The 15,362-nt window shown below is 67.2% G+C and overlaps 1 protein-coding gene across 1 annotated transcript; it reads left to right on the top strand.

The window, feature by feature from the left end:
- Positions 1–113: 113 nt before the first annotated feature.
- THBS3 (thrombospondin 3) lies at positions 114–7,884 on the top strand. Its single transcript, XM_041464860.1, has 23 exons — positions 114–696; positions 1,385–1,591; positions 1,729–1,985; positions 2,078–2,180; positions 2,401–2,427; positions 2,683–2,765; positions 2,861–2,912; positions 2,990–3,138; positions 3,298–3,438; positions 3,606–3,683; positions 3,765–3,917; positions 4,019–4,129; positions 4,230–4,337; positions 4,551–4,710; positions 4,800–4,918; positions 5,034–5,086; positions 5,237–5,430; positions 5,505–5,683; positions 5,797–5,845; positions 6,013–6,209; positions 6,286–6,458; positions 7,292–7,431; positions 7,585–7,884. The coding sequence occupies exons 1-23, from the start codon at positions 618–620 to the stop codon at positions 7,641–7,643; spliced, it is 2,871 nt and encodes a 956-aa protein (XP_041320794.1). The 5' UTR covers positions 114–617; the 3' UTR covers positions 7,644–7,884.
- The last annotated feature ends 7,478 nt before the right edge of the window (positions 7,885–15,362 follow it).

Genomic DNA, 15,362 nt, shown 5'->3' with positions numbered 1-15,362 from the left:
ACCCCCCTCCATCGCCCGCACCCCCTCGTTACGCGGGATCGCTGGCGCGGAGCCGGCCCGGAGGCGCGGGGCTGGGGCAGTCCCGGGGCCGGGCTCGGCCGGTTGTTATGGTACCGGGGGAAACAGCTGTAAACACGGCCGGGACGCCGCGGGCCGCCCGCCCGCCTTGGCCGGAGCTCCGCGGGAGCGGCTCAGCGGCCCGAGCATCCCCCGGCAGTACGGAGCGGCCCCGGGGCTCTGCCGGCCCGGGGGGCTCCGTGCCGTGGGGCACCCCACGGCCCCGCGGCCGGTCCCGCTCTCCCGGGCCGGGATGCTTCGGCGCTGCTGGGGCCGGCCCAGCCCCCCCGCCTGACCTCCCGGTGAACCGGCGCTGTGAACGGGGCTACCCCGGGGCCGGCAGTGCCGGGAGGTCCCCGAAACCCCGGGCTCAGTGCGCCTCGCCGGCACGCTGCCCCCCTCCGCGGCCGGAGCCGCGGCCGGTGGCCCGCCGGTGTCCCCGGGATGCGCCCGGTGATTGACGGCTCTTTGTTTCCTCCTCGCCGGCCCCGCCGGCCCCTCCCCCGTGCGCCACCCCGCCCCGCCGCGCTCCGCTCCGCACCGGCGGCACCGGCGGCACCATGGGGGCACCGGGGAGCCCCGCGCTCCTGGCGCTGCTCCTGCTGGGCGCCGCCGCCGCGGCGCGGCAGGAGCTGCAAGGTACCGGAGGGGCTCGGGGCGGCGGTGGGGCGGCCCCGAAGGGGCGGCGGGACGGGCGACACTCGGGGGGCGGCGGCGGCAGACCAAGTCCCGCGGCCGCTGACAGCGGCTCTGCTCGCCCCGGGGGAGCGGGGCTGCAGGCACCGGGGACGCTGGAACGTTCACCCCGCGGCGCTGGGTGGCCGCCGGCTCCGATGCTGGCTCGGGGCCGCGGAGGAGTGCCGCGGCGGGGGCTGACCCCGCACCGCAGCCCCTCTCGGACTGCCCGGTGCGTCTGCACGGAACGGGAGGGCACTCGTGCGGTTGTCCGCGCTCCCCGCTAAGCGCCCCGAGCCGGTACCGGGGGCCCGACAGTCCCTCCGGCGTCTCCCGGTCCGGCTGCCTCTTACTGGGGCTGGCCCGCGGGGAGTTCCGCGGAGCGGGATGCAGGGAAGCCCCAAGAGCGGGGCGGGCTCCGGGCCGGGACTCTGCCGGTCTCGCCGGTGCGGGGGCTCCGCGGGTCCCGCTCGGAGGCGCGGCCGGTCCTGGAGCGCCACCGCGCGGGGCGGCCCCGGAGCCCCCCGGCTTCCCTGGTCCCCCCAGAGCCCGGTGGTCCAGGGACACCCCCACCCACCCCCGCTCTGACCGCATCGGGCACCGGAGCTGCGGCTGCCGGTGCGGTGGCGACCCCGGTGCTCGTGTCCCGCAGTCATCGACCTGCTGCTGGTGAGCGAGGCTCGGCAGATGGCCAGCGTGGCCCACAAGATCCGCATGGAGCTTCTGACTGTCAACGACGTGTACCTCCTGTCCACCTTCCGCCTGCCCCCCAAGCAGGGGGGGACCCTCTTTGGCCTCTACTCCAAGAAGGACAACACCCGGTGGCTGGAGGTCTCTGTCGTGGGGAAGATTAACAAAGGTGGGTGGGGATGGACTGGCCCTGCTCTGAGCCAGACGGGGCTGAGCTCCTGCAGGGAAGAGCAATGAGCTCACGCCGCTCCCGGGGTGCTGCCGGTGCTGGGGGGGAGCTGACGGCCCCTTCCCGCTGCCCTGCAGTCCTGGTGAGGTACCTGCGGGAGGACAACAAGGTGCACTCGGTCAACCTGCAGCACGCGCAGGTGGCGGACGGGCAGAGCCACTCTGTCATCGTGCGCCTGAGCGGGCTGCGCAGGGACACGCTGAGCGTGGAGCTCTACGTGGACTGCAAGCAGATGGACTCCAGCGTGGGGCTGCCCGAGCTCTCTGAGATCCCCCTGGCCGAGGTGGAGTCCATCGAGGTGCGCACAGGGCTGAAGGCTTACCAGAGGATGCAGGTGAGTGCCAGGGGGATTGAGAGCCCAGCCAGTGCCCCCTTGGGGATGGGCAGAGCCCCCTCAAGCTGACTGCATCTCCCCACACACATCAGGGGTTTGTGGAGTCGATGAAGCTGATCCTGGGAGGGTCCATGAGCCGTGTAGGGGCCCTGAGTGAGTGCCCTTTCCAAGGAGATGAGTCCATTCACAGTGCAGGTAACAGCTTGGGGGGCTTTGGGGGTCCCATGTGTGGGCCATGGCACAAGGTGGTGGGGGGTGACAGCGCAGAGAGATGTTCCTGTCCCTCCTGGCCCAGTATCCCCACACAGGTGGGAGCTGCAGTGCTGCACATGTGCTGACCAGGAGTGACCATGTGAAGTGACGCTGCTGGGGTGTGACAGCAGCATTTGGTAATGTCTTGTCTCTCTCCTTGCAGTGACGAGTGTGCTGGCCTCCATCCTGGGTAAGTCCCTGCTCTGCTTCCCTCGTTGCCTGGCGTGAGGCGTTTGGGGCCACAGAGGCAGAAATCCCTGTGCAGCCAGTGCCCCATGTGGGATCAGAGGGTGTGGGGTGTGCTACAGGAAAAGGGCCCTGTGTGAGCACAGGCTGTCAGCTGCCTCATCCTCCTAGCTCACTGCCAATGGGCAGAGCATCCTGGCCGCAGCCCTGGGAGACTTTGTCTGTGCTGGGATTGACCTTTCCTTTCTGCTGCTGGCAGGTGAGCAGACCAAGGCACTGGTCACGCAGCTGACCCTCTTCAACCGGATCCTGACCGAGCTGCGGGAAGACATTAGGGACCAGGTGGGACTGAGGGGGTGCTGACACTCCCTGGGCTGGATTTTCCCAGAGCACAGTGCCAGCACCCTCCTGATGCTCCACGCTTTTCTGCCTTGCAGGTGAAGGAGATGTCTCTGATCCGCAACACCATCATGGAGTGCCAGGTCTGCGGTGAGTGCTGGCGAGGCGAGGCTCCCACCTTGGGCGGCAAAGGGCCACCTTGTCTCACCTGCCTCTCCTCTCCTCAGGCTTCCATGAGCACCGGTCCCGCTGCAACCCCAACCCCTGCTTCAGCGGCGTGGACTGCATGGAGACATATGAGTACCCTGGGTACCGCTGCGGGCCCTGCCCGCCGGGGCTGGAGGGCAACGGCACACACTGCGCTGACATCGAGGAGGTGGGCATGGCCTGGGGGGCATCAGCAGCCCCGGCACTGCCAGGGCTGTGCGAGCAGAGGGTGTTTCCTCTGGGAATGCCCCAGGATGGCCTGGGGAGCAGCCACCCCGGCGGGATGCTGTGCCCAAGGATGAAGTTTGTGTCTCTCCCGGTGTTGCAGTGTGCCCATGCCAACCCCTGCTTCCCCGGCTCCAAGTGCATCAACACAGTCCCTGGGTTCCGCTGCGAGCCCTGCCCCCGTGGCTATCGAGGCAACACCGTCTCTGGAGTGGGGGTGGACTATGCCAGGGCCAGCAAGCAGGTGAGTGCAGTGCCATGGGATGTGGGATCCCTGTGGGATCCCTGGAGTGCAGGACAGCGTGGATGATGCGGTGCCAGTGGAGGAGGACAGCTTCCCGTGGGCAGGAATGGGCAGAGCCACCCACAGGGAAAGGCCCCAGGTGAGCATTTCTCCCACACTGCTCACAGGTTTGCACAGATATTGATGAATGCAACGATGGGAACAACGGGGGCTGCGACCCCAACTCCATCTGCACCAACACGCTGGTGAGCAGCGCTGTCCCGCTCCCTCCCTTGCCCCCAGGGCCGCTCAGCTCCCCTCATCCCACCCCTGCCCTCTCTCCCCAGGGCTCCTACAAGTGCGGGCCTTGCAAGTCGGGCTTTGTGGGCAACCAAACGTCTGGCTGTGTGCCACAGAGGTCCTGCAGCATTTCCACCTCCAACCCCTGCGACATCAATGGCTTCTGCCTGTTTGAGAGGAATGGGGAGATCTCCTGTGCAGTGAGCAGGGGACAGGGACAGGAGGAGGGTGTGGGGGGTACAGCATGGCACCATTGGTCCTGCCAGGATCCTTTCCAGACCCTGATCTCTTCTTTATTCAGTGCAACGTGGGCTGGGCTGGCAATGGCAACGTGTGTGGGCCAGACACAGACCTGGATGGGTACCCGGACGAGCCCCTGCCCTGCATCGACAACAACAAGCACTGCAAGCAGGTGGGCTGCTGCAGGGGAAGCACAGGGGGTGCAGGGTCCTCAGCAGGGCTGTGCTCCAGACATCATCTCCTCCCGTCCCTAATTCTGGCTGTGCCTGCAGGACAACTGCCGCCTGACGCCCAATTCTGGGCAGGAGGACGCTGACAACGATGGCATCGGGGACCAATGTGATGACGATGCTGATGGTGATGGTGTCAAGAATGTGGAGGTGGCTGTGCTGGACGGGTGGCCATGCCAGTGGCTTTAGGAGGGCTTCTTGTTTTGGCTTGGTTCTGGGTCCCTCAAGATGCTTCTCCTGAGGAGCAGCAGGCTGGTGGCTTGGGAGTGGTCTCAGGGTGCTGGAGATGTCTGCCCTGACCACTGTGGGACTTTGGCCTCTGTGGCCACCACCGCAGCGCCAACATCCCCATCCTCTTCACAGGACAACTGCCGGCTCTTCCCCAACAAGGACCAGCAGAACTCGGACACTGACTCCTTTGGGGATGCCTGTGACAACTGCCCCAATGTGCCCAACAATGACCAGCGGGACACGGACAGCAATGGCGAGGGGGACGCTTGTGACAATGACATCGATGGGGACGGTGAGCTGCTCTTGGGTTGGCCTGGCTGTGCCAGGGGGGCTGTCCCACCAGCGTGGGGGGAGGGTATCCACTCAGCACAATCCTTGCAGGGATACCCAACATGCTGGATAACTGCCCCAAGGTGCCCAACCCTCTGCAGACCGATCGGGACGAGGACGGTGTTGGGGATGCCTGTGACAGTTGCCCTGAAATGAGCAACCCCACTCAGGTATGGCTGGGCCTGGGGGCCTGGGATGACTGGGGCCTGGCCCAGGGGGGAGCAGGGGCTCCTTCTCCTCCTCGCCCCAGGATGTGCACTGAACTAGGGCTTCGCTCTCCTCCAGACAGATATGGACAGTGACCTGGTAGGAGACATCTGTGACACCAACGAGGACAGGTGTGGATAGCACTGCAGCGGGGTGACCTCGCAGTTGTGTCCCGGGGGGCAGAACTGGGCTCCTGGTTCAGGGACCAGCCAGGAGGGACAATGGGGTCTTCGGGGAGATCCCCAGTTTTGTCATTGCTCTGACCTTGTTCTTGCTCCCAGTGATGGGGATGGGCATCAGGACACCAAGGACAACTGCGCTGAGATCCCTAACAGCTCCCAGCTGGACTCGGACAACGATGGGCTGGGGGATGACTGTGACAATGACGATGACAATGACGGCATCCCGGACTATGTGGCACCTGGCCCGGACAACTGCCGCCTCATTCCCAATCCCAACCAGAAAGACTCAGACGGTGAGCATGGGGTGGGCCGGGAGAGGCAGAGCTGCCTGGGCTCAGCCCAGCCCTGACTGAGCCGGTGTCCCCAGGGAATGGCGTGGGTGACGTCTGCGAGGAGGACTTTGACAATGACACGGTGGTGGACCAGCTGGACGTGTGCCCCGAGAGCGCCGAGGTGACGCTGACCGACTTCCGTGCCTACCAGACCGTCATCCTCGACCCCGAGGGGGACGCCCAGATCGACCCCAACTGGGTTGTGCTCAACCAGGTGTGGGTGCTGCGCCCCGTGTTTCTGGGGGCTGCGCTGCAGGGTGGGCGCTCAGGGGACTGGGAGGTCCCCAGGGGTGCTGGGGTGCCCCTCACCCAGCTGTCCCCCCGCAGGGCATGGAGATCGTGCAGACCATGAACAGTGACCCGGGTTTGGCTGTGGGTAAGATATGTTCACCCACCCGCAGGCTCTGGGGGCAGAACCAGAGACTCCCCCACTGTGCAGGGGAGTAAGGGCTGGTTCTTTGCTCCACAGATGAGGGGTGAAGGGTGGGTGGGCTGGGAATTCCGTGGGGAGAGAGGGCTCCCCGCAGCGTTTCCTGCCTGTAGGTTACACAGCCTTCAACGGGGTGGACTTTGAGGGCACCTTCCACGTCAACACCATCACCGACGATGACTACGCCGGCTTCATCTTCAGCTACCAGGACAGCGCCAGCTTCTACGTGGTGATGTGGAAGCAGACGGAGCAGACTTACTGGCAGGCCACCCCCTTCCGTGCTGTGGCCGAGCCGGGGCTGCAGCTCAAGGTGGGTGGTGGCCCCACCCACGGGCTGGGTCAGGCCTCCCTGTTCAGGGCCCCCTGAAGCCCCCATGCACCTGCAGGCAGTGAAATCCTCGACGGGCCCCGGGGAGCACCTACGCAACGCTCTGTGGCACACGGGCCACACGCCCGACCACGTCCGCCTGCTCTGGAAGGACCCCCGGAACGTGGGCTGGAGGGACAAGACGTCCTACCGCTGGCAGCTGGCACACAGGCCCCAGGTGGGCTACATCAGGTAAGCAGAGGGGGCATGGGGGGCGCTGGGGTGGGGGCTGTGCTCACCATGGGACCCCCAGTGAGACCCCCAGTGGGACCACAGCAGAGGGTGAGAAACCTGGAGTGAACCAGCCCTGATGATAACCACGAGTAAGGGTCCTGCCCTGCGGATCCCCCTCGGGGATAGGAGCATGTCCGTGAGGAGAAGTTGTGCCTCCTGGGACCACCCTAGTGAGGGGATCCAGCCCTGTGGGACCACCGCAGTGTGGGGATACCGGCCGTGGGGGAACATGCAGCCCCGTGAGACCTCCGCAGTGGAGGGATTTTGGCCGTGGGGAGGGCTTCTGCCCGGTGGGGCCGCAGCCGCGTTTCTCCTTTAAGGCTCCCGCCGGGGCGGCCGCGGCGGGGGGGCTCCGCCGCCGGGCCCTCCGCCCCCCGGGCCCCCGGGGCCATTGTCCCGTCGCCATGGCGACCCCGCCGGCGCCTTTCACATGCAAAGCGCCCGACAAAGGCGGCGGGGCCGGGCCGGGGGCGGCGCGGGGGGCTTCAGCCCGGCCATGGAGGGGGGCCCCGGCGGGAGGATCCAGCCGGTCCGGTGCCCCCGGCCCAGTCTCCCGCAGGATGCCCCGGCTCCAGCCCGGTGCCACCGTCCCCGGGTCGGGATACCCGGGGCCCGGTGCTGGTCGTGGAGGGGTCCCAGTGGGATCCAGGTGCTGTCCCCGATGGCGTCTCAGTAGGATCCCGATGTTTGCCCCGGTGGGATACCGGCGGGGTCCCGGTGGAATCCCGGAGCTGGCCCCGGCGGGGTCCCGGTGAGGGCCCGCTAACCGGTCGGGCCCCGTTCCCCGGCAGGGTCCGCCTGTACGAGGGCCCGCAGCTGGTGGCCGACTCCGGTGTGATCATCGACACCACGATGCGCGGGGGCCGGCTGGGGGTCTTCTGCTTCTCCCAGGAGAACATCATCTGGTCCAACCTGCAGTACCGCTGCAACGGTGAGCAGGGCCCCCGGGACCCCCGCACCGGCCCGGCGGCCGGCCGAGCATCCCCTCCCTCGCCGCTGCGGCGGGCTCAGTCCTGGGCCGGGGGCTTTATGGGGGCTCGCTCCCCTCGCCGGCTCCTGACGCCCCCCGCGCTGCTCCCCACAGACACGATCCCTGCCGACTTCGAGCCCTTCCGCCGGTTCCTGCTGGAGGGACGCGAGTGACCGCGCCCGGCACGGGCCTCCCCCGCCAGCGGCACCGGTGGCGCTCCGGGCTCCCGCCACCGGCGGCACCCGGGGGCGCGCCGGGCCCCGCCGCTCCTCCCGGCCGGGCCCCGTTCCCGGCCCCCCGCGGACTTTGCACTGCCAGTACCGGGGCCCCGCAGTGCCGGGGCTCCCGCCACGCCTGCCCCGGGCGCTCCGGTCCTTGCCCCACGCCTGGCCATAAAGTTTTGAGTGTTTTCTACCCTGCGCGCCCGGTCCCTGCGGGTTCCCGCTGGCCCGAGAGGGCCGTGGGTCCCCCCCATGCTCTCGGCTCCGTCCCGCGCCGTTCTCCCGGTGGTCGCGGGTTTGGGTCAGCGCCCGGCCGGTCCCACAGGCGCAGCCCGCGGCGGCGGGAGGCCGGGACGAGTGCAATATTGGTGGGCGAGAGCACAACACTGCACCGCATCCCGGCCCTCCCGCCGCCCCGGAGGGAGCGGAGCCGCCGCCGCCGCCCGGGCCGCTCCGTGGGAACTGCGCGGCGCGCACCGCGGCTCGGCGGCAGGGACCGGTCGCCACGGCGACGGCTGTCCCGGCAACGCGGCGGAATGTGCTCCCACCCCCCCATCCCGCCCGCCCCGGAGCGCGCGGCCCCGGCACCGGCCCGGCCCCCCCGCCCCGCAGCGGCGGCGGCGACAATGGGCGCGGCGGCACCGGGCCCCTCTTAAAAGGGCAACGCGGGGTTGCCCTGCGGTGTTGGGGCCGGGACCGGGGCCGGGGCCTGTGCCTCTCTGGGCAGCTGGCTCTTCCCGGGAGTACCGGGACAGGTGAAAAAGCCGCTGGCTACTGAGCGCCTCCTCCCGCGCCCCCGAGCTGCGAGGGGCGACCGCGGTTCCCGTTACTGTTCCGGTCCTTCTTCTGCTCCCGGTCCAGTACCGTTCCCGGTTCCATTCCCGCTGCTGTCCCGCTCCGCTCCTGCTCTATCTCCTCCTCCCTCTCCCACTCCCGTTTCGCCCCAGTATCGGTCTCGCTCCTGCTCTGCATTACTGCGGTCGACTCCCGATGCCGCTCCCGGTCTGTTCCCAGCAGCGGTTCCGCTCTCGCTCCAGTCCCAGTCTCTGTCTCGCTCCCGGTCTCACGCCAGTAGAGGTCCCCTTCCCCCTCCCGGTCCCGGTTCTGGTCCCGGTGCCGGTGCGCGGCGGGAGCGTCGTGCGGGGCTGCGCCCGCCAGGGAGCGCCGCAGGTCCGGGGCCACCGGCCCGAGCCGGGCACGCGCGGGGCGGGGACGGGGCGAGTCGGGACCACCGGGCACGGACAGGGTGGGCACATGGGATCCACCGGGCACAGACAGGGTGGGCACAGAGGGATCCACTGGGCATGGACAGGGTGGACACAGGGGATCCACCGGGCACGGACAGGGTGGACACAGGGGATCCACTGGTCATGGACAGGGTGGACACAGGGGATGCACTGGGCATGGACAGGGTGGGCACACTGACCCACTGGGCATGGACAGGGTGGGCACATGGCCCCTGCTCCCAGGGCTGGTGGATGAGAGCAGTTGCTGCGACCCTCCTGCCCCTGAGCCCTCCCCACAGTGTGTCCTCTGTGGGTGTGTGCAGGAGGAAAACTGCAGCCCTCACTTTGGGGGGAAGGGGAGGCTCAGGGGAAAGGCCCCAGAGCTGAGTGGGGAGGGGGATTAGGGCTGGAGCAGAGAGCAGCATCACTGCACAGGGAGAGCCATTCCCGTGGTGAGGCCTTTTGGGAAGGAGATGTTTGCCCAGAGGTGCTGCCTGCATCCTGCCTGCACTGCCTGCACGTGGCCTGGCTTGCCAAGGCTGCGGTCACTGTGGGGGGAGCAGAGTGCTGCTGGGTCCCACTCCACCTGCACTGCCATCCATCCCTCGTCCTCAATCACTGCAGCACGGAGGGTTCCCCCTCTCTGCTCCCCTTCTCAGCACCACCTCACCTGTGGCGTGGCTGGGGTGCCACTTTGGCTGGCCAGGAGCCAAGTGTGGGGACCCCGACCACGACCTCCCCAGGAACTGGGACCCCCCCAGGAATCAGCACCCTCCTGAGAGACTGGGGCTCTCCCAGGGATCAGGAATTTCTGCAGGGCAGGGGCAGAGTGGGACCACTCCCCAGTAGCTTTTGATGCCCATCCGTGCCAGGAGCACATGTCACCTGCCCAGGCACGGGCGGCGCCCGTTACTCTGGGGTGGGGCACTGGCACCCAGCGCGGCACCTGGCATCACCCGTGTCCTGACTGGGGATGGGGCTTTGTGCCTGCTAGGGGGGCCCTGGCTCCTGGAGGGAACTTACTGGGAGGTACTGGGATGTCGTGGGGCCCTGGGCTGTACCTGCGTAAGCGTTTCGGGGGGGTCACCGGTGTTTATTTGAGTGTAGGGCGAGGCGATGACCAGAGGTAATGATTAACCCTGGGCTGAGCCAGAGGATGAGGCCCCCCCTGCACGAGGGGCTGGGGGCCTCCGTGTCCCCCCCGGTGTCCCCCACCAGCTCCTGGTGCCCGTCGCTCAGCCCAGGGAGCCCGGCAGATGCTGCTCCTGCCTCTACCCCAGGATGCCCGGCTGCTGTGCCCACCCGAGGCTGGGTCCACCCGTGGCACAGGGACGCTGCCAGCGGTGTCTCCCCGAGCCAGGGGAGTGCGAGAGACCCAATCTGGGGGGCTGATGCTGAGGGGACCCCATGAGCGAGGTGGCACCCCTGTTCCAAGCGGGGCAGAACGACCCCCCTGCCTGGAGCTGGCAGCGGGGCGGGGCCTCCCCACCTGCCCCAGGTGCTCTATAAAGCTCAGGCCGCTGTCGAGCTGCCAGTTCCGGATCCCTGCACTGAGGCGTGTGCCACCAGCTAACGGGAGAGCAGCCGCTGCTGAGCCCCGAGAGGCGCCGGGACCGCCCGGACAAGCCCCATGGCGTTCGCTGCCTTTCTGCTGCTGCTGGTGCTGGGCACAGGTGAGGGGCTGGGCACAGGTGAGGGGCTGGAGCCGGGCAGGGGGAGCAGAACAGGATCCCTTTCAAAGCAGGGACACGGGGATACTGGAGCCAGTGGCATCCTGGCAGCAGGGACATTGTCGCTGTCCAGCTCTGGGGTGCAGCACCCCGGGGCTGGTTGTGCCTGGGAATTTTGGCACCTGGGGGCTCAGAGCGTGGCCCCTCTGCCGTGTCCGAAGGGCTCGGCCGAGGGCTGGGCTGTGTCGGGACCAGCCGGAGCAGGCTGTGCCCGGGGCTTGCGGGCTGGAATGCAGGTGTGTCCCGGTGAGCACCCGGACCCCGGGCTCTCCTCCAGTGCTGCCGGCTCCTGCAGCAGCCGCTGTGAACCTGCCCGGGAGCTGCCTGTACTGGCCGCCAGCCAGGCCAGGCAGGTCTGGAGGGTGTGAGGGCACCCCAGCCTGTCACCCACAGCAAGGGGAGCTTTATTGGGTGGCCCCCAGCATGTCAGGGACACGCCAGGGACTGCAGGGCTGGGCACAGCGCAGGTGCCAGTGCCCAGCCAGCTCCGCCTGGACCCTCCGTGGTGTCACAAGTGCCCGATCGTGGGGCGTTGCTGAAGGTCTCCTTAGCCTCGTGGGCAACAGCAGCTGGCTGTTGGCTGCTGGGGGTTGTGGTGCTTCCCACAGTGTCCAGCTGATGAGCTGTTTTGGGTGAAACCTTCCCTGACTGTTCTGCAGCCATTGACTCCGGGGGTTTCCTCCAGGTATCCATGCCATGACCACCGAGACAACCATGGAGATGGAAACCACCGAAACCACCACCGTGGAAATGACCACGGAGACCACCACCACCACCGTGTTGCCAAATGTATTCCCCAAAAGCACACGGGCCAGCCGGCCCCAAACCTCTGTCTTCCCCTACGCCACCGCATTCCCTGGCACAAACACCACGAACTTCCAGTTTGGCAACCACTCCATGAGCAATGCCACGTCCAATGGCACTGTGGTGCCTGCCCAGAGCAGCCCAGCCATCCCCCATGCCAATGCCACCTCAAACAGCAGCAGCTGGGCCCCCCAGTTTGGCACCAATGGCAGCTCTGCTGCTCCCACCACCATGCACGGCAGCACCAAAGGCAACGGGAGCACCAGTGCTCAGGTCTTTCCCACCCAGATAACATCTGAGGGCAGCACAGCTCCCACCCAGGGTGGTCCCAACCCCAGCAAAACTTCAGCCCAGCTGCCTGCTGCCCTCCAGCTGCTCGTCCGTGTCCCGCTGTCCTTCCGCATCATCAACAGGAGCTTCAACGAGAGCCTGCGTGACCCAGCATCGCAGGAGTACAGGAGCCTGAGCCGCACTGTGCTGACCATGGTGAGTGCCAGCCCCGCCAGCAGAGGCCCTGGGCTGTGCTGGGGAGGAGCCCCCTCACCGTGGGGCAGAGGGCTGTGCTGGGAAGGAACCAGCTCACCCTGGGGCAGAGGTCCTGGGCTGTGATGGGAAGGAACCCCTTAACCTTGGGGCTTTCCATGGAAGCACCTGGAGCATCCATTCTGCCAGTTCTGCACAGAGACAGGAAAGGGGGGTGTCAGTCTGTGTCTGTGGGGAGGTGGCCATGACCTCAATGCTTCCTTCCAGTTCCAACACGTCTTTGGCTGTGCGGGCTGCATGGGCACGCAGACCTACACCGGGTGCAGCGAGCTGCAGTACAGGTGAGCAGCAGCAGCACCAGCAGGGCTGGTGTACTGCAGTGTATCCCCCCGGTTTGTAGCCCCTGGGGGGCAGTCTGGGTGCTGATGCCTCCTCCTGTGCAGCCCAGGCTCGGTGGAGGTCCAGTCCACCCTCGTGTTTGGGAATGGAAGCGATGCCGTCACTGCCGACGCTGCTGAGCAGCGCCTGAGGAAGAGCCTGGACCAGAATGGCTTCATCATGGGCCTGCAGCTGGACAGCATCCAGAGTGAGAGGCTGGCGAGGGAGGGGATGGAGCTTGGGGGGCTCCAGAAGCATTGCCCTGTCCTGATTGAGGCAGGGGCCTGCTTGGTGCTGTGATGGGCCTGGGGCTTGCAGAGGGTGGGGCCAGTGCACATTCCCAGTGCCTGTGTCAGGCAGGATCCCATGCAGCAGGGCTCAGACCCTGTTCCAGGGATCTCTCAGGGCTCTGTCCCAGTTGTGCCTGTGGTGCACACACAGCTCTGCTCCTTTCAGGCTCTGCAGCAGTGATATCCCCAGCTCCAGCACCCATGATCCCGGACTGGGCCATCGCTCTGTTGGTGCTGGTCAGCATCCTGCTGCTGTTCACCATCTTCACCTGTCTCCTCCTGATGGTGAGGCCCCATCCCCACCCCAGTCCTCACCTGCACTCTGCTGCTTGGTGCCCTGTCCCTGTCCCCAAGCTCTGACCCCTCTCTCTCCCCAAGTCCACCTGCACGTGCCGCCGGAAAAGCCGAGGGAAGCTGGACCTGCTGAGCCAGAAGGACTCCTACCACCCCATGGCTGAATACCTGCAGTACCAGAGCCACGGGCGCTACGTGTCCCCCAACAGCAAACCCAACCCCTACAGCCAGGTGAGAGCCAGAGCCCCACACCTGGGCACGCAGGAGGGCAGAGAGCAGGGGGGCATCCCCGGGTTAGTGGGAGGTGGCAGGGCAGGGAGATGGCAGTGCAGGGAGCTCGTCCCACACCAGCCTGGCCCGGAGGTGAGTGTAACATTCACGCCTGGCTGGAGCAGCGGCCGGCGCGGGCAGACCCGGCCCGGCTCCGGGGAGCTCCCCGCGACCTTGGGCAGCCTCTTCCCGTGCCCCGCCACAGCGGCGTCAGGGGGCTCGCTGCCTGCCCACCCTGCCCCTTCTCCTGCTCTGCTGTGTCGCAGCCGGTCTCCCGCAGGTCCCTCAGGTCTCCCGCATCCTCTGCCGTGGGTGGGGAGCAGGTTTGAGGCACAGCAGAGCTGATGGGGGATTGAGTTCCCGCAGCCAGCATCCCTCATCCCGCACCGGCAGCTCCCGAACCGGAGCTGCAGCCGCTCCTGTGGCGCCGGGAGCTGCCTGGAGGCGCAGAGGGCTCTCCAAGGCGCTGCTGGGCACGGGGGGCCGCCCTGTGCTCCCCCCACGCGGGGCTGTGGGCGGGGGCCGTGTCCAGCTGCTCCGGCTCCCTGAGAGCAGCTCACCCTGAGCAAATACCAGGGGCCTGGATAAATATTTACCTTCGCACTCGCCAGGCCGGCTTATCGTGCGGGAACACGGCCGGGGCCACCGCCGCTCCTCCTGCGCACAGGGAGGGGTGGTCGGGGTGTCCCTGGGGGCCCGGGGTGCCCGCAGTGCCCATGGATGGGGGGCAGCAGCCCACCACGGTGGCACGATGCGATTTTTAGTTGCCCACAGTGGGCGTGGAGAGGGCGCAGCTCTTCCTGTGATGCTCCGGGGTGGGGGCTCAGCCCAATCCTGACACCCCCTCGCTTTTCTTGCCCCGAAGGTGGCCGGCGGCAGCACCACGAGGTCCGGCACCTTCACCTACACCAACCCCGCCGCCGGCTCCGACAACCTCTGAAGGGCGCGCTGGGAAGGAGGGCGGCTGCCGAGGGGAGGGGGCGGCCGCAGCCCCCCACTCCCGGGAGAGCAGCACATCCCCCGGTGCTGCTCGGCCCCTCGCCGTGGGCAGCGGGAGCCGGATGGTTCTGGAGCAGCCGGATTCGTGCACATGACAGAACTGGATGAACGGAGATCGGCGGCGGGGAGGGAGGGTCCCGCACGCCCCACGGTCCCCGCACTCGCTTGGCTTTGCAACCCTGCTCCGTGCCGGGGGTGGAGGACTGGGCTCGTGCTCCCCCTGCGATTCAATGGCTCTTTTTGTGGTGTTATTTTATATAAATATCTCTATTTGCGGGGTGTTGGTGCCGGGCTTGGCTCGGCGGGGTGGCAGCTCCTCGGCTGGGCTGTATTTATCACAGATAAAATAAAAGGATGGGGGCAGCCATGTGTCCCCAGGGCTGCGCCGTGGTGTGCCAGGGGGGCTTCTCTGGGACAGTGACTCCCTGATGTGGCTGTCACCCACCTCAGCTTGGGCGGTGGCTCTTGTTTCCCATTCCAGGCAATCCTGGGCTCGGTGCTGGGGGTGTCACCGTGTCCCTGGTCTCTGCACACCTCTGGATGTGACATGTCCTGCCAGACGCCATCCCTCTCACCCCTCCTGCTCGGTTTCTGCTCATGATTTAACGTGTCTGGTTTGACGTGCCCGCTTTCCCCGTGGCTGCCCAGGCGGAATGTGCCGGTGCCAGGGCAGCTGCACGTGTGTCACTGGCTGCATGCAGCGTGTCCTGCTCCCCTTCCCCTGTGGGCTCAGGCTCTTGCAAACACTCAATGAGCCCCAAAAAGGGTCTGGGGGTGCTGGAAGAACAGGCTGTGTGGCAGCACCAGGGCACAGACCTTGGAAGCAGCCATCCCTGGAGCGCAGCGCTGGCCCCTTGGCAGCCCCAGTTTGAGCTGGGCCTGTTCCTGGGCACTGGGAGTGTTTTGGCAACCTCTGAAAAGGCAGAAAAACAAGGAAACCAACCCTTCCCCAAAGAAAGCCCATGTGGTCACAGGCACGGAGCCAGTGCTTGGCTGGGAACAGCCCCAGGAGCAGCCCAGCAGCGGGCAGCTGATGGAGCCCTCGGCCACAGAATGTGAGCTCTGGGTGGGGCCCATGGCTGTGCCAGGTGCCCAGGAACCCTGGCACGTGCTGGCAGCTATCAGAGCTGGGCTGGGGTGCAGGCAAGGGGCTGGGGCTCTCTGGAGAACAGGGGGGCTCCCCGAGACTGCTGGGGG

Source organism: Pyrgilauda ruficollis, unplaced genomic scaffold (genome assembly GCF_017590135.1).
Source record: "Pyrgilauda ruficollis isolate IOZ18807 unplaced genomic scaffold, ASM1759013v1 scaffold185, whole genome shotgun sequence".
Lineage (NCBI taxonomy): Eukaryota > Metazoa > Chordata > Aves > Passeriformes > Passeridae > Pyrgilauda > Pyrgilauda ruficollis.
The sequence above is the reverse complement of the archived record's forward strand: the minus strand, read 5'-3'. Positions and strand labels throughout refer to the sequence as shown.